Source organism: Acinonyx jubatus, chromosome C1 (assembly GCF_027475565.1).
Source record: "Acinonyx jubatus isolate Ajub_Pintada_27869175 chromosome C1, VMU_Ajub_asm_v1.0, whole genome shotgun sequence".
NCBI classification, from domain to species: Eukaryota; Metazoa; Chordata; class Mammalia; order Carnivora; family Felidae; genus Acinonyx; species Acinonyx jubatus.
Window position 1 is genome coordinate 79754130 of NC_069381.1, and position 19075 is coordinate 79773204.

Here is a 19075-nt window from a genome sequence, read left to right on the forward strand (position 1 = left end):
GCATACAGAGGTCCCCCATTATCTGCGGGCAGACACCTGAAAACGTGGGTAACACTGAACCCTGTATATACCATGTTTTTTCCCACACAGGCATTTCTATGATAAAATTTAATTTAGGCCCAGCAATTGCACTACTAGGCATTTATCCATGGGATACAGGTGTGCTGTTTTGAAGGGACACATGCACCCCTATGTTTATAGCAGCACTACCAATAATAGCCAAAGTATGGAAAGACCCCAAATGTCCATCGATGGATGAATGGATAAAGAAGATGTGGTGTATATATATATATATATACATACAGTGGACTATTAGTCAGCAATCAAAAAGAATGAAATCTTACCATTTGCAACTACGTGGATGGAACTGGAGGGTATTATGCTAAGTGAAATTAGTCAGAGAAAGACAAAAATCATATGACTTCACTCATATGAGGACTTTAAGAGACAAAATAGATGAACATAAGGGAAGGGAAACAAAAATAATATAAAAACAGGGAGGGGGACAAAACAGAAGAGACTCATAAATATGGAGAATAAACTGAGGGTTACTGGAGGGGTTGGGGAGGGGGGATGGGCTAAATGGGTAAGGGGAACTAAGGAATCCACTCCTGAAATCATTGTTGCACTATATGCTAACTAATTTGGATGTAAATTTTAAAAATAAAGAATAAAATTAAAAAAATTAATTTATAAATTAGGTACAAGAAGAGACTAAAAACAATAATGATATGGGGCACCTGAGTGGCTCAGTTAGTTAAGCTTTTGACTTCAGCTCAAGTCATGATCTCACGGTGCTTGAGTTTGAGCCCTGAGTCAGGCTCTGTGATCACAGCTCAGAGCCTGGAGCCTGCTTTAGATTCTGTGTCTCCCTCTCTCTCTGCCCCTCCCCAGCTCTCTCTCTCTCTCTCTCTCTCTCTCTCTCTCACACACACACACACACACACTCTCTCTCTCTCTCTCAAAAATAAATAAACATTAAAAAAATTTAACAAGCCAATAATGCTAGAACAATTATAATGCTATAACTGTAATAAAAGTTATGTGAATGTGGTCTCTCTCCCTCAAAATACCTTGCTGTGTGGGACTCACCCTTCCTGTGATGATGTGAGATGACCAGATGCCTGCGTGAGGACATGCGGTGAGATGAGTGACCTAGATGGGTGATGGGGTGACTACTGACCTCCTGATGATTCGTCAGAAGGAGGATCATCGCTTGTCCACAGCGGTTGACCCAAGTAAGTGAAACTGCGGGAAGCAAAACAGATAAGGGAGCGCTACTCTAGTTTAAGTCCAATAAGAATCAGTGCTTCTGGGGGCTCAGGCTGTAACCGGAACATTACTATGCGGGCTCAAGTAAGTCGGTAAGGCTCAGACTTTGGGTTGAAGGTGTGTTAGAAGGAATATTTTATTATCACTAGTAAAATGTGTAAATGTATTAAAACTGAATTGTTACAGTAGTGTGCTTTCTGTTGCAGGGGATACAATCCCAAAAAGAACCCGCTAAGGCAAAGAAAGGGTGTTAAGGATGTTAGGATTCTGGGGTATCTTACACAATCGAAGAAGAGCTGCATTGCCAAATCAAGATAAAGTTGTTTTCAAGAACAGCCTGAACAGAACTGAATGCTGCTAGACTCTCATTCTCTCTCTCTCTTCTTTAAGCTTCCACTTGGAACTTCTGGGAATGGTGGAGTAGAGGTGTTACTCTACAATTACAAACTGAACAGAGAACTGGTTCTGAACTCAGGTTTGGGTGCTTGTGGTTCCAAAATCAATACTTGAGAGAGAAGTGATGATGGAAAAGGAAAGATTGTTTTATTCAGGAAGCTGGCAACTTGAGAAGACAGTGGACTTACGTTACCAAGACAATATTCCCAGTCTGAGGGAAGACAGAAGGCTTTTATTTTTTTAAGTTTTATTTATTTATTTTTGAGAAAGGGGAGAGAGGGAGCGAGGGTGGGGAGAGAGAGAGATAATATCCTAAGCAGGCTCCCCACTGTCAGTGCAGAGCCCAACGTGGGGCTTGAACTCATGAACTGAACCATGAGATCATGACCTGAGTTGAAATCAGGAGTCGGAGGCGCTTAACTGACTAAGCCACCCAAGCACCCCAGCCAGAGGGTTTTAAAGGGGGAAGGCATGGAAAAAGGGAGGGGGACTACTGGCGGGAGAAGCAGGTGCCCAGGCAGTGAGTTGTATGTTGACCTGACCCTGAACAGAGTTGGTGGCAGCCATGACAGCTGTCGTCAGACAAATGTAGTCAGACCTTATTTTCTGGCAAAGTCTGGTCCTTCACTCCTCAAGGCCAGTGGTCTGCAAATCTCAAGGAAGGGAAGTTAGTTCCGCTATAGACCAAGGAGTGCAAGCAAGCAAGGAGTGCATAAACTTGAAGCAAGTTAACCCTTAAGACTAGTTGGAGTGCTGGGGCTCCTAGCCGGCTCAGTTGATAGAGCATGTGACTCTTGATCTCAGGGTTGTAGGTTTGAGCCCCATGTTGGGTGTAGAGATTATTTTTATTAAAAAAAATTTTTTTTAATGTTTATTTATTTTTGACACAGAGAGAGAGACAGAGCATGAGCAGGGGAGGGGCAGAGAGAGAGGGAGACACAGAATCCGAAGCAGGCTCCAGGCTCTGAGCTGTCAGCACAAAGCCCAACGCAGGGCTCGAACTCACAGACAGAGAGATCATGACCTGAGCTGAAGTCGGATGCTCAACCGACTGAACCACCCAGGTGCTCCTGGGTGTAGAGATTACTTTTAAAAAATGACTAGTTGGAGTGCTGTTATGGGGGAGAGGTAGGCGAAGAAGTTACTATACAAAGATCAAGAGCTTTGGGGGTCAATCAAAACTAAGTTCAAATTCAGCTTTGCAAATTTACCTATTTAATGGCTCTGAACAGACAGAAGTCAGTTCAGCAATAACTCTCTCTCAGACTTTTTGGGGAGAATTACATGTATTGATATACATAAGGCACTTAGCGTAACACTGGCCTATAGTAGCTACTCAATAAATAGTATTATTGTTATAGATTTAATATTCTTTCCTGCCTGCTCTTTCATCTCTCCCTGGCTGAAAAGCTAACATACAAAAGTTGCAAAGATCAGCTTTAATGGCATCTAAGATGCCATCACTTGTAAGATAAGCCATTATTTTATGCACCATTAAAAAATAAGATATGCTGCCAACTATACTACAGCTCACTTAGAATTTTTCTTCATACTTCTTGAGAAAGCTTTTTTAGACCTATTTAGACACATTATCAAATACCACTATTGTGCATACATAAAAAGGAAACTATAAGCAAAAAACCGGTTAAAATATTCCTGAAACTCCTTCACATTCTGTGTCTGATGACTGTGAATCAACATATCAAGTCAGAGGCATCCATGCTTGTGTTTTTCCACATGTATCATCCTTTATTCCATCCAGAGCATCAGTGAGATGCATTTCTTTTAAAGAAGTCACTTCCACTAACACTAGTGTTCTAGAGTTTTTCCCAAATTGTTAATACCATCCTGCCATTCTGCAAGTTCTGAGACTGCCGCTTTCATGATCTCGTCAGAAATCGTGGGATCAGTCAAGGAAAACATCCAAATTAATGCATGTGCAAGCCATATCGATGTCGGCTGCCTGGCCGATAGCCAATGCAAAGTGCCATCAGTGGTATTAAAATTCTCATCTTCAGAGTTGTTAAAATGTGAAAAATGTGTGCATCTAAGAATTGAGGTACAAATGGTAGATAGCCCATGTCATTACAGGTCCCTCACTTAGAAAAAAATGTCTCTATAAAATTATTTGAAATAGTGAGCTTGCTCAGCACATTAAAAAATATTTGAATAATTCCTCTTTAGTCCATATAAAATGAAGGGTACTTTCATCAATCACATTTTCTTTTTTGTGCACCAACAGGGAATGATAGGCTGAATTTTAGGCTAAGAACAACTTGCCCCAAGTGCAGGAATGGTTTTCTTCAGTTCTATTAGCATCCTACTCATGGAGACAAGCTGGTGCCATTTGAAGACACTCGAAACCTGCAGCTTTTTCTTGTCATGATTTGTTCTTATAAAGATCAAGCAGCAGCAAGGCTTAAAGATTTTTAAAAGAACAACTTCGTTCGGTTTTCAAGTTGAGGGCCTACTCAGCTCAAACTCAGGAAAAAAAAAGAATCTTATAAAAGTATTATGAATTTACTAACCTGTCTTCTTCCCCCAGTACTCTTTTTTTTTTTTTAACTGAGATATACTATATATAAAATAAAATGCATAGGTCTAAAAAGGTACAGTTAAAAGGCATAAACTCATGTAACCAGCACCCCAATCAAGAAATAGAACATTTCTGGGGCACCTGGGTGGCTCGGTTGGTTGGGCGTCCTACTCTTGGTTTCAGCTCGGGTCATGATCTCGCAGCTTTGTGGGTTTGAGCCCCATATTGGGTGCTGCGCTGCTTGGGATTCTCTCTCTCTTCCTCTCTCTGCCCCTCCTCCACTTGTGCTGTTTCTGTCTCTCTCAAAATAAATAAATAAACTTAAAAAAGAAAAAGAAAAAAAAGAGAACATTTCTATTATGACAGAAAAGTTCCCTGGGCCCCTCCCCAATCATTAGCTCTGGTCCCCTTCAACGTAACATGGTCTTTTAACTTAACTCATGGTCAACAAAACCATCACGGTCAACAAAATCATGGTCAACAAAATATTGTTGAAAAAGAAAAGAAAAGAAAAGAAAAGAAAAGAAAAGAAAAGAAAAGAAAAGAAAAGAAAAGAAAAGAAAAGAAAGAAGGAAGGAAGGAAGGAAAGGAAAGGAAAGGAAAGGAAAGAAAGAAAGAAAGAAAGAAAGAAAGAAAGAAAGAAAGAAAGAGAAAGAAAGAAAAGAAAAGAAAAAAAGAAACTTCTTAAGTGATCATGAGTTATAGGGTAAAAAATCTGTTTAGTAACTTAATTTTAATTACTACATCTATGTTGTTATATACAACTAGCCTGTCTTCAAGTGACTTTGTTATTTTTTAAATGATTAATATTAACTGAGTAGTAAGTAAAATACATACCCTAGTCACACACACAGGTGGAAATATGATATATTTTTAGCCAGGCTGGATCAGGTACCATGTAGTGTCCCATTTCAGTTCAGGACATAAACACTATATAGTTTTACCTACCCTATGAATTCCAGACAGCCCAGCAGTCTCAAAGCTTTATATTGTACATTAGCTGTGATAATTACTTTAAAATTTATTTTTTCTTTGCATATGATAAAGTGAAGTGGCAACTGTGGGAAACTATTACTCAAACATAGAATTACTATAAAGGTGATAATATACTTCTCCCATTCACTTTCCTGTATGAAACTGTTGGGTATTAGTAGGAATAATCCACTCTTTATTGCCCGTTACCTCATCACTCTGAATGTGATCCCAGTAAAGACACAGGTAATAATCTGCTTGCCTAATTGTTGATGTGTATTTACATGTTCAAGGGCTAATAAAATCTGGTGGAAATCGGAGTAGAATAAGAAAAAATGAACTACAGTCTATTTACTTTGACACTCTAACTCTGGGTTCACTCATTCTTGGTTTATTCCACAAATATTGCATGCCTTTTAATGCCAGCCACTGTGCCAATGTTGGAGATACAACCAAAGATAGAATAGCCAGACCAGAACCAAAGACAATTTTGGACAGAGTCAGGGCTCATAAGTTGTCCACCCAGCAAAGAGTTAATCACTGTCCAGAGAGCTAGGACAAGCACAGTGTCTATTACTCATCTCATGAAAGTCATTCTCTACTGGAGTTACAGACACGTGAACAATTACAATGCAGTCTCGCAAGTGTGTAAATACGGTAAGTGGTGGGCCCTCAACTCAGACTCAGAGGGAGGGGTGCAATTCAGATGTAAAGAATGAGTAAGAATTTACCAGGCAAAGAGGTGGGAAAGTATCTTATGAGAAAGAGAGAGGAGACAGGACGAAGTATTTGGTAATATGATCCCAATAGTAGGAACCCTGGCTATGCTTCTCCTTAAAGTATAAAGTTCCTTTTAAAACTAAAGAAGCTATCAGTGAAGAAATTACTGGCCAATTAAGGTTTCAAACAGCAATGAGAATCACATAAATAGAGCAGGATTTTTATCTGAAACAATAGACCAAGTATTCCAGCTCAACCTTCCTACTCTAAGATCGTTTGTGTATTTCTAAGGGAGACCCTTAAAAGGGTCCCTTCCAAGTGATAAAGGTGCTACAAAGGAATTTTTTTTTCCTGCTTTCTTGACTTGATTTGTCTCTCCATAGAAAATAGAACAAAACAGAAAAGTGAAAACAGTAGGGAAATACAGAAACCCTACCACAAAGGGACTATTGTCTTGATCCAGATTGTGTTAGAAACACTAGCAAACCAATGCTTCTCTGTTCCAATTGCTGGGAAATACATCACTGTCATTATGAAATTCTTGAGATGCAGGCAGAGAATCTCACCTACTCCCATGATTTCAACAGACTGCAGATTACCAAATGACTTACCCCTCAAAACCTATCACCTGTACTCCACTACAACTTCTGAGAGGTCTGTGTCAAAAACCATTTCCGTGGGACCTGGCATAATACTAGGCACATCGTAATGAGCTCAATAAATGCTTACTGAATGAAAGTAAAGTTTTATCTTCCAGCCATTTTGTACTCCAACTTTCCTCCTTGTAGCCTATGTTGGAGAATGTCTAACATGATGGCCAAACCAGGACTCCTCGGACTTCTCTGAAAGCTCTCAGTTTACCTGGCAGGACGCTTATCGCCTGGTCCCAGGAAAGGTTGGTGCCTCTCCCAAACTGCATTTGGAGCTTCTGGAGGACAGTGACTGTGTCTTATTCAGTCAGGGAATGCCTGAGAGCTCCTAAAGTCACTAGCATATAGTAGGTGCTCCATAACTCTGTTGAGTAAGAAATTGTATAAAGAGTTTATACACTTTGCAGTGAGCTTATTTGTATCACGAATACTCACTGAATTCCTAATTTGCTAGGCATTCTTTTAGGCATGGAGGGTACAGAGGTGAACAAGACTGATAAGGCCCCGAGCTTCATGGAAATCAAAATTCTCATGGAGACAGACAATCAGAGGGTCGGACTCTGTTTTTGATGTCTGGCTGCTGACAGCTTTCAAGCCCTAGCCCTCCCTTTTCTCTTCTGTTCCACCTCCAGACAAGTGGGTAAGAAAGTCTGGGCACTCCCTCCCTTGTTCAGGCCACAGAAACCCCAGGGAGGCACAGGAGAATTCTAACCCCAGACCCACCCCCTAACCACAGTGAACAGCAGAGCCATTTGTCCCTGCCTTCAGTTAGGCCATTTTGAATTGCCCTGCTCTTCCCAGAAAGCCTCAGCATGTGAGCAATAAACCCTTTCAGACCCTCCTGGTGCATGTGTGTCCTCATCACTTTGTATATCTGAACCACTTTGGTGGTGCTGGTGGGGCACCGATCCTGTTTTCTGTGGAGCAACCACGAGACACATGTAAACAAATAAACAAGTTGATTTCATATAATGGTAAATGTTATGGGAAAAATAAAACGAGACAATGAGACAGACAGTGAGGGGTGGTCGCGGTCAAGGGACGGAAAAAGGGTAAATTATGTGTGTGATGACTTAATCTCTTGACTAAAACTCCACTTGATGTGGTGGGGACTGCCAGCTGCCTCCCAATATTTTCCCTTTCTCCATAATAAGGAAGGAATAATAATAATAATGGTTCATTTCTTCCTCTACTTTTCGCCTGATACATGGCCTCTCAGTAAAAATGACATTTTCCAACCTCTCTTTTTGCTGGGAGTGGTCATGGAACTAGATTCTAGTCAAATAGATTGGACAGAATCCTATTCTCCTGCCCAGATATAGACTTGGTGCTTGGAGTTCCGATGGCTGCCCTGCAGCACAGCACGGCATGCACAGGGGATCAAAGCTGTGCAGGGTAGGGCCACCGAAGGGAAAGACAGTAGGTCCCTACGCTGTGGGGTACCCCAGCGCTGCCTGCCTCCCTCCTCTTGAACCTTTAAGACAAAACCACTTGTCTCTTATTAAGGGCACTGAAGTTTCAGGTTTTATGCTTTTTCTTAGGAATGAATCCTAAGCCACACATTTGTTGAACACATGTATGTGAACACATGTATGAACTTTAGAACCTGTTATCTTCTTTTCTTTTCCCTTCCCTCCCATTTCCTCCCTTTCTTTTCTGTTCTTTTTTTCCTTATGAGCAGTATGCAAAACTCAAATATCTGACGTATTTTCTATTGAATACATTTTAGAAATTAACTGTTATTGTAGAGAATATAAAATACACGAGAGTAGACAGAATAAAATACCGAATCCTTCTGCACCAAAACTCTGCCTCACCAATTATTAATCTATGGTCAACTCAGCCACATCCACACTCTAGCTTCTCCCCATCTTCCTACATTATTTTGAAGCAAATCTCAGATCGCATATTATTTCCAAATGAAGTTTTCAGGTCTCTCTGTTGCTTAAAAAGCAGATGAAGCAATATTCTTCTTTTAGAAATAAAGCCAAATTTTAACTCATGTTCTTCTTTACCTCATAAAAAATCATCCTTTCTGTATCATCTTCTGAAGTGTTCCTATTTCCCAGCTCTTTGCTCCTCCTCCACTCCTCTTTTTCTCCCTCATTCCCTTGTTCCCTCCCTCTCTCTGTATCTAATACATCTTTTGCCTATAGGTCCCCCACTTTTAAAAAAAAGGAAATTCAGGTCTAATTTTCCCATAGATGTGGTTCTTTGATCTACCTCCCTCTTTCAATTTTCAACCACAGAGAATCTATTTTGCCAAAATGGCAGAGTTTCCTCATTTATAGTCCCTTTATGAGTCATTTATAGTCCCTTTATATGATTTTTAAAAAGTCACATAGTCTCCAAACTAACCCCCCCCTTTTCCTCATAATAAAAACTGGCTACATTGTAGTACAATGTGAGAAAATATAATTAATAAGAGGAATCCAGTTACAGTAATTGCCAAAGTTAAGTATTGGATGTTATTTTAACTATACAAATTCTAAAACCCTAATGGTACTGAAGACTTGTTTTTATAAATTGATAAGGCATTGTGGACGTGGGCCATGTGGATGTTTTCCCACAAAGCAAGCTGGAACTGTTTTGCTATCACTCATGCATAAGAATCAAGCGTGTTTTTCATAGGCAGAGTGTAACCAATCTTTTGGAGTTAAGTACAGATTATCTGGACATGGCAGAGGCAGATCTTGCCACAAAATGGTATAAGAGTCACGGTCAAATTCTCATGGATTTTATTTGCTCTTATTTTGTTATCTTGGTGAAAAATAAATTTGTTGACTTTCACACTGTAACAGAACGAAAAGAGCTATGACCAATCAACACAACTGACTTTGTGTACTTTTGGAAACCTACGGTGTTCCCAAGCGTTACAAACATATTTCTCCTCTGGGAACTTGTGGGAGGTACACCCATTGCTTTCACCTATTGATACTAAACTTCGCACCAATATGGAAAAGTGGTGAAAGAACCTGTAATTGTTGCTCATTGTGTTTACCCAGCTAACCGAAGACTTAAGTCTTTGAGAACAAGGTTCGTTGCTTTCACGTCTATATTTCAAAACACTCAGCTGGTAGGGCCAGACCAGTCAACAGTCCAGGTGTGCCCAAGAACGTTTTGTGAAATAAGTAAATACAGAAAAATACAGAAATTCTTTAGACAAAACCAGTAGCACAACTTAACTGAAGTTCAGGTTCATTTAGCATGTTGGCATTTAATGCCTCTTTTGTTCTTTAAGTGTTTCTCTCTCTCTCTCTCTCTCTCTCTCTCTCTCTCTCTTTAAGTTTTTATTTTAATTCCAGTTAGTTCTTAACAGTGTTATATTAGTTTCAAGTGTACAATCCTCTGGGTGGTTCTTAAAAGCATTTTTACTTGTCTTATAGTTATGATCATTTTCCTTACCACGTCTCATTACTCCAGTATTTAGCTTTTTTGACATGATACTAACGTTTAACCAACCTTTCCTAATACTCTTTTTTTTTTTAATGTTTATTTTTGAGAGGTGGGGAGAGGCAGAGAGAGAGAGGGAGACAGGATCCAAGGCAGATTCCACAAGGACAGCAGAGGGACGGATGCAAAGCTCAAACTCACAAACCACAAGATCATGACTTGGGCCGAAGTTGGACGTTCAACTGACTGAACCGCCCAGGCGCCCCTCTCCTAATACTCTTAAAATTGTGTGTTCCACTTCTATGCCCAAGTGGGGTTTGACTTAAAATTTCAGATACAGAGTATTTAGATCTACACACTACTCACGATAAAGTGAATAGAAGTGTTTTCCAAGAGAAGTTAAAGGAACTATCTCCTGGGCTAGTGGTTTTAACTGGAGATGAAAGATTGAAAACTTCTCCCCCTTATGGTCTTGGGAAAACAACTATTTAGAAAAGTTGTATGTATAAATAATATTCTAGCCACCCATACACTGTTTGAGGGAGAGGAAGTGGCAGAGAGAGAGGCAGAGAAAGAGACAGTGATCTAACTAGACATTCATCCACATGTCTAGACATTCATTCCACATTTAAATATTTAGAATTTTCAGTAGCCTGTGAATACAAGAAAATTTATTACATTAAGGTAGGCTTTAGATATTTGACATGTAGCTGATATTTTCATAGTGTGAGAAATATCAAGCTGACATTATACTTTCTCTGTGATGATTACTTCCAAATGTCAGAGAGTAGAAACTTATTCATGGGATTTCAGGGCCTTAGGATAGTGTCAATTTAAAAGACATTCACATCGACTTCTTTTTTATTTAAACATGCTAAATGGAGGATGAAAAGCAGGTTAAGAAATCAACAGAGAAAGGAAGAGCAAAGAAGAAACCTATTGACAAGAAAATTTTGAATAGATTGATGTACTCTTACATAAATTTCATGGAATCCTAGCTGACAGCAGCCTTCCTGATTGTCTCCTAATATTTCTGACAACTGGAGTCTTGCTGTTCACATTACTTCACTCATATCACTTACGTTGAATTTGGGAAATTAAAAAAAAAGATACGAACTATTTGATTTTTTTATAGACCACTTTTAATAAGTCAAATAACTAATATTTGTATTTTAATACTGACATTAGACTTTAAAATTAAATAACTTAGTAATATTTTAAATTAACAATTTATTCTTTTGTTCACCAAACTCCTTAGAAACTAGTTATGAACCTACTGGACTGCTGCTATTTTGGAAATAACTCAAAGAAATTTATTTTAAATTTTTTTTTCAACGTTTTTTATTTATTTTTGGGACAGAGAGAGACAGAGCATGAACGGGGAGGGGCAGAGAGAGAGGGAGACACAGAATCGGAAACAGGCTCCAGGCTCTGAGCCATCAGCCCAGAGCCTGACGCGGGGCTCGAACTCACAGACCGCGAGATGTGACCTGGCTGAAGTCGGACGCTTAACCGACTGCGCCACCCAGGCGCCCCCAGAAATTTAAAGAATTATTATTAAACAAATTGGCCACCTCAGAGATAATTGTGAGTTTAAATAAATCTTTGTCTTTCCAACTATGCATGGCAGTGCTCTTAATTACTTGGGGTCATGGAAATCCCATGGCAGGGCATCCTGTGAAATGCATTTCTCCCGCAGTCTATCTGGTTAGATTTCCTTTCTGTTTTTGGAAGTCAGCATCTTTCCTTTTTAAAATCACTCTTTAGCAACAGTGGTAATGATGTTGAGGATGGTAACATGGATTCAGAATCTTAAAACCAGTCCCTTTTGTTGTGACTTCTGTAGGTCAGTGACAGGAGTCACTGTGTAGCCATCTAAATTCTCTGATTTATCTTACAAAATGTTATTTCTGATACAAACAAAAATTGTGGAACTTCCAAGAGCTAGACCAGCTACTTCTTGGCGTTGCAAAATTTTAAATTGTTATTTGGAAAAACAAAAGGACAAACCAAACATGCTGACTGATAGAACTATCACAGAGGATCACTGTAATCTTCTTGTTCACTAAATCAAAACTGGAACAAAAGAGATTGATAATTCTAAAAGCCTATTGGTATTGCTCAAATTCTTAAACTGAGGTGCTGGATTCAAGGATGATCATTACATTATTAAGCTTTAAGAGTCACATGTTTTGTAAGCATCGAATATCACAAAATGAATAATACTGAAAAGCCAGCGATTGCTACATTTACACACTTGATTGTACCCCAAAGACCAAGGAGTCTGGGCTATCCCCTGTAAAGGCAGGAGACAAATGGGGAAGGTGAAGACGTTAAGAGGCCTATCCAGGACCACCCCAGTAACATCCGTAGAATGGCAGGACCGGCAGGTCCAGCCCTCTGCTTTTGCCGCGTTGAGAGAAAGAGGTCCCAGGAATCCAGCCCTGTTCCAGAGTCCCAGCGCCAGTTACAGCTCAGCATCTGGGGTTGTTACTGCCCCGGGGCCTTTTCCGGGAGTCCCACGCTGCCAGGGTCACTGCAAGCTTCATCGGACAGAGTCTCACCTGCTCTGTTACCTCTCATGTCCCCAACACCTACTTCAATTCTGAGCCGGACGAGGGCTCACCTCCCCGCTGGTCACTTTCCTGCTTATTTTTGTCTCCCTAATCGCCAAAGTTCCTTTCGCCCAGACTGTTCTCTACCCAGGCAGCCTAAGGCCAAGTCTGGGAGGGATTGGTGGGCGTTCAAAGCTTTAGCCTGGGCTAAAGCCAGGGGATCTTGGGCTTTGCCGGGAGGCCTCCTCCCTCTGTCAGGAAAGCAATTGGTGAGCTGCACGATCGCCGCAGGCCTCCGGGAAAAGTACGCCCAGAACGACCGAGCCTCGCGTCGGGAGTCAACCAGCAGGAGCTTGTGGGAGGGACTCCTACCTCCGCCGTCCCCTCGCGGTCCAGCGCGCGGGAGAGGCGCGGGGCGCCCCCCAGTGGCTGCCCAGCCGCACCGCTCGGGGCCGATGGAGGGAGGGACAGCGGCGGCGGCGGAAGGGGAGGGGCGGCGGCGGCGGTAGCGGCGGCGGGGTGGCCATGGCGGAGTCGGCGCGGGAAGAGCTCTCGGCTCTGGCCGCGATTTTCTGCGGGCCCGGCGAGTGGGAAGTGCTGAGCCACTCAGGTGACTACCCCGCGCCGGAGGGGCCGGGCGCCCTTCCTCCCCACCACCGCGACTGGGCTCCCTGCCCCGGGGCCCGCCCTGGGGGACCCGGCTAGTTGAAGGACGGAACGACCCGCCTCGGGACCGGAGATGTGTGGGAGCTGGCGGGAGAGTGAGGAGCACCGCCCCCCCCCACCGACGTGAACAGTGGCGCGAAGAGCTCGCTGGCCCGCCCCGCCCCACTGGCACCGGCCGAGCGCCGGGCCCTGCTCCCGGAGCGCGCTCCCCCGCGCTTCCCCGGCCGCCCGTATCAACTTTAGATCTCACCTTGGAAAGAGGCCTACCCTGACACCCTCTGCTTAAACCCAGCCGCCCCAAATTGCATTTTGTGCTTTGTAAGCTCTGCATTATTTCCTTCAGGGCATTCGCCATGGTTTTAACTCCATCTGGGCATTCAGTGTCCCAGCTTATGGGATGGCAGGCACCCTGTGTGTTACGTAATCACAAAACTCCACGGCCCCAGGACAGTGCCAGGCATACGGTAGTCAGTAAATGTGAAATGAATTTTTGAATTCGCCCAGTGCTCTATCCAAACGTTTTCTCGGTCATGTTTCCAAGTTGATTGCTTTTTTGCTTTTTTCTAGTCCACTGAAAGGTGGCTGTCTGTTGCTCTTGGGGACTCGAACCATCAGCTCACGTGTGCTTATTCCCTGTAAACACTGACAAGGTTTCAAAGACACCGCCTGTGCCCTCTAGGAGCTTACAGTCTAGAAAGGTTCTTTTGGCTATTTTTTGATGATAAGTTAAAGCTAATTCTGTCCCTGTCTGTGACTTCTGTTAAGTAAAAACCAAAACTGCAGATTATGAAAAAGTGCAGTGACGCAGATAATTTTCAGTTTTCATTTAGGTTTTAAATACATTATGTACATTTTTTGGCATGGGATTCAGCCTTCTGTTATGTTTCAGCAGCTATTAAAATTGCCTTTGTGGCCATAACTTGGTTGACCTTTAAGTAGGTAGTCTAAAAATGGTCTGGGTGTTGTGAGAAAGCCATCTAGGACTAAGGTTTCCTGGTATCGTCTGGTGGCCTCTTCACACAGGAAGCCAGAGCTGGGCCTTTTCGTTTATTCTTCCTTGCGTCACCTGTGTTCGTGTGACCACTGCTCTGTTCCAGACACTGTGAAGCAATTCGGATAACGGAGCTTTATAATCCATATGAAGGAATTTACTTGTAGTGTTTTCTTGTCATCCCATTTCTTATTGGATAGCCTTCATAATTTCTCATCATCTTACTGTCTCCATGTCTCTTTTTATTGGTAATTACTTCTGTCTGAGGCAGGCTATTTGAGAGATCATCAGTTTTCCTAAGTTCCTTCATTATGACTCAGCTGGGAATAGCCTGGAAAAATGAACATATGGTTTCCCATCACACCTCCAAGAGGATGAAATGGTAGTGGGCTGAGCGTAAGACGCTGCCGACAGGTCAGAGAAAACCCAAAAAAGTCAGCATAGAAAGAAAGCAGTTTCTTAATAGTGAGAACACTGTGGGCCCTTTATCTGCTGTTAAATTGAGCATGACTTTCAAACCATGCCTCCTAATTAATTTAATTCAGTGTTCTGGCATCAATAAGTAATTGAATTATAAAAGAATTCAGTGTAACAACTTAGGACAGTTTGTTGCTGAAAGGTTCGTTGGAGAATAGAACAATTCAGTGACTCAAATAGGGATGTTTGATGTTCACAACTGGGAATTCAGGGTAAGGTAAGGACTTCTTTAACAGACCACAATAAACATACACTGAGCTGCTGGCTGCCATTCTCATAGTCACTGTTAGCTTGGGTTGGAGGATATAAGCTTGATACCAGAATATTCTTAACACCATCACTTCCTTTCTGGCCTCCCCACAAATATGCTGCTTCTTGTTTGCCACTGGAATCAGGAGAACATCATGGGACATTGTGGGTGGGATTGTACTTCCTGTATGAGGTAGCCCAGGAAGGGTTAGGCTGTCAACCCGAGGGTCAACTAAAAGGCCTTGAGATTGAAGAGGCTGAATCACTGGAATCAGTTAAGTTGGCCTAATTTGTGCTGGGAATTTCAGGGAAGTTAAGCACATGGCCTCTTTACAAAGGTTATAGTAAGCTTATAGTAAGAGGCATCAGGTATAACTGTTCCCTTACGGGTACGAATTATGTAAACCCTCACACTCCTGTCTACTAGGCAGGGCTGTGGGTAGACCAAATCAGGAATATTCTGCCCTTCCCTGTACAGTGCAGTCGGGCCAGGTGCCAGATTTAATGGAGTCACCTACCATGTACTTGATACTTCAAGTGCATCGAGAGGTTCACAGATGCTCAGGCTGGTTAAGTAGCCACCTGGCACCAGAATGTATGGACCCTTGCACTGTATCATACTCCTTGATAGTAATGGGGCTGCTGCGTGAGGAAGATAATTCTTAGCAAGGATAACACTTGTGAAAGAGCAATAATGAGCACCCAGAGAAAAGAGATGGGTATGACCCAACTTTTGTTCAGAACGATTCTGAAGGGGAGTGTTGTGCATGTATATGCGTGCACACCGATCAGAGGAGAGTGATACTGTTATAAATCCTCATTTTCCTGATGAGATACTTGAGGGTCACAGATTGTATTGCTGTAGTCGGTGCTCATTATATGTGAAGTTGTATTTCTAGAAATTATCTTGCGGATCAAAAAGTTGTAAAATGGGAGGTATGTAAGACTCAATAGCATATAATATGCTTGCACGGTAGCTTCAGAGTGAATTTTTGTATTCTGCTAACACTCATGTTCAGATTGGATTGGGCCCTCTTGCAAAATGAATCATGACTGTCACCCACTGACCCCTCTAAATCTGCTCAGCTCTGTTTCCTGCTGTTTGTCAGTACTGACTCACCTCTGTAAAACCAATTCAGCCTTGAACTTTACTTCTAAAGGATGGGATTGCCACTTTTAGCTTCCCTTATTTTTAGTTTCCCTTTTTCCTTTTTTCTCTAACCACATTTTAAACACCTAAAAACCCAGCTGTAACATAAAAACAAGCACAAGGGGGACGCATGCTTGTGGTGAGCTGCCTGGGAGCAAGAGGAAAGAAAACCCTGTGCAGTGAAGTATCAGAGGATACTGGGGGCCTCTTATCGGTTTTCTGAACAAAGTCTTACTCTGAGGATATTTAAAAATTGAAAAATAAAAAGCAAGTATAAGGAAAGCCAGTTGTATATGGTTTCTTAATGAGTCTAAATGAATCTTGAAGAACTTCTGTTAGAGTGTTTACACTTTCCGATGTCTTCTGTTATTGGACAGCATTTATTAAGTTTCTCTTATGTGACTATGAAGTAGGGGAAAGCCTTAAAAGTAACATTGCTGTGGAATTTCGTGTTCAGTTTTTCTAGTTTGAATTTCTGTTGTTTGGAGTGTGGTTAGGTATATAATTTCTTTCATGTATTTGTAAGGAAGAATAAAGTGTGAAACCTATTTTAGTTTGTGTTTTACTTATGAAATTGATAACACTTATTATAAGGCAGAATGACTTATTTAAAAAAAAAAAAAAGACTAGGGAATTTGTTAATTCTCAACCAGAGGCAAGACCTACATGTTTTGGTGGGGTCTTTAGATTAAAATCGTTTTGGGACTTAGGAAAATTTTGGTTTTCTAGGGCAAGCATAAGTTTTCTAGGGCATAGGTGTTTATTGACAATGATGAATTTGTGAGTTAAACTTAATAATGAGTTTTTTGAGGCCAGGGAATGGCAGAGCTTAGCATTAGATTTAGAGCAGGATTATTTTTCTGTTAATCGCTGTTTCTAAGCTGTTAATAATCTTAAAGCAGATAGAGACAACTTTGTTTTTTGAATCTCTTTTTTTAACGAAAAAAATCAGATTGACAGTACATGTGGTTACATGAAAAATTCTGACTTAAGAGACACCCAGTTTAGTTGCATGTACAAACCAAGGCAGATATGAAATGGAGGGGTAATATGCATACTTCTAGAGTTTTGGGAAGAAAACGAGTTTTTAAAAGAATATGTACTTTTATTATATCAGCAGAGTGGTGTATGTTATTGGGCTTTTGTTTTCCTGCAGCGATAATATCATTTTGTGTAATTTTAGTTTGCAGCCCCAGTGTGTGTGTGTGTGTGTGTGTGTGTGTGTGTGTGTGTGTGTGTGTGTGTGTGTGTGTGTTGGCAGGGGGGAATGGGCAAGGAGTCACTGTCACCAAGAAGACCAATTAGGAAGAATGTTAATCCTTTCCAGTTTTTGAATGACTCAAAGCAATTTTCCTTCTAAACATACACCCAATAATTTTACAATTTTCTAAGACAAAAGTCAGGATTTCTCCCATTGCTTTTCTTTTTGCTGACTGGGACCAGAAAATTACTAGGAGAGGAAAATGAAAATTGGTAAGGATTTGAATGGCCAGCTCAGTAGCCTTTTCATACTTTCTCCCTGGACTGCTTGTTTCTGTCAATTGGTTATCTGCACTGGGGAGGAACAGGTGGGTACTTATATGACAGGGATTGGAGAACACTGTGGGTTTCAGAGTTTTGTCAGAAAGAGATCCTGGCTCGAACGGAAAAGCTTGCTTTGTGGGCACAGGTATAGTGTTAGTTTTCTGTGGCAACTGTAACAAATTTCTGAAAATGTGCTGGCTTAAAACACATATTTGCTTTTATAGTCCCAGAGGTCAGAAGCCTGAAATCACTTTCACTGGGCTAAAATCAAGTGGTCAGCAGGGCTGTGTTCCCACTGGGGACTCTGAGGGTGAATCCATTTCTTTGCCTCTTCCAGCTTCTATAGCTGCATTTCTTGCACCCCTTGGCTCATGGTCCTCCTCTGTCTTCAAAGCTGACATCATGGCATCTGGCTTCAGTGACTATATTGCCTTCTGTGGTACAATCTCCCTCTTCCTTACTCTTATAAGGACACTTGTGTTATATTTTGCGCCTGTCTCGGGGTCGTTAACCTAATCACATCTGCAAAGGCCCTTTTGCCATATTCTGGGGATCAGAACACACGCATCGTTGGACCATTGTTCAGTCTCGCACAGGTAGCAGTGACTTCTGCACCTGTGAGACCCATGGTGACGAGCTAGCCACATAATGCTTAGAGCTGTGTAACTGTAAAATGAAAAAGTTTCTTATAACTTGTAAAATTACTTCTTGGTTGTTGTCTAAAAAGAAAATTGAGATATTCCAGTGTGAAGAAAATAGTTCATTTGGTTCAACTGTAGTAATTCTGGTATGAAAGTACCACAAAATAAGTTCAAAGTACCATGGGAATCATAAGACAGATTTTAGGTGAATATTTGTTGACTGATGAATGTATGAAGATCTTCAAAAGTTAAGCTTCCCCTCGAGAGAAAAATTGGGCTCCCTAGAGGTTTTCTGGAGAGTTTATTCACCCTAATGGTTATACGTTGCCTGTAGGTGTATTTATAATGCCCATTTCACATAGTGAAGTGTACTGATCTGACATATACGGACCCTATTTAATAATAAAATATTTTAAAAATGAGGAACTGGCTGGAAGAAACAAGGGTTTTGAGAAATGTGATGGATCGTAGAGGAATGTACTAAAATTTAGAGAATTTTTCTTTATACAGTACACATTTTTCTTATGTCAACAAATTTTGGCTGTATCACTTTAATACGATCTTTATAATGGTTACCATTCGTGTTTCTGGGTGGTATCTTAAAATAGTAGTGCTTTGCAGCTGATACTGAAGAGTCTATTAAAAACAAAAAACAAAACACGACAAAAACCTCTGTGCAGCAGGTATGTTTGGTCCTGTATGAATCAATGTCTGTCACAACAGCTTCTGTATTAATGGGATCAGATGGCTAGAAAGCCGTTTTAATGTTCCGTTTGGTTCTCTTAAGGGAGACACATTCAGGTTCCAGTTGTTGAGGCTGTGGGGCAGCAATCCAGGTATGAAAATGAGAAAGGTTTGCCTGCCTCTCTTGTGAAGGAGAATG

The 19075-nt window shown here is 41.3% G+C and overlaps 1 protein-coding gene across 10 annotated transcripts in view; it reads left to right on the forward strand.

Annotated features, from left to right (window-relative positions):
* The first annotated feature begins 299 nt into the window (after nt 1-299).
* The window catches only part of RWDD3 (RWD domain containing 3), a 90988-nt gene continuing 72212 nt past the window's right edge, over nt 300-19075 (forward strand). For 7 of the 10 annotated variants that reach the window (XR_003419993.2, XR_003419992.2, XR_003419995.2 and 4 more), the window contains exon 1: nt 12974-13104. Coding sequence is in view for 4 of the 10 variants with exons in the window: in XM_027058535.2 (XP_026914336.1) it covers nt 13020-13104 (85 nt within the window). In the remaining 6 variants the exon portion in view is untranslated. Of the gene's footprint in view, nt 1239-11489; nt 13105-19075 lie in introns of those variants that run through there. The other 3 variants (XM_015064452.3, XR_008295055.1, XM_027058533.2) reach the window with 3 other exon arrangements.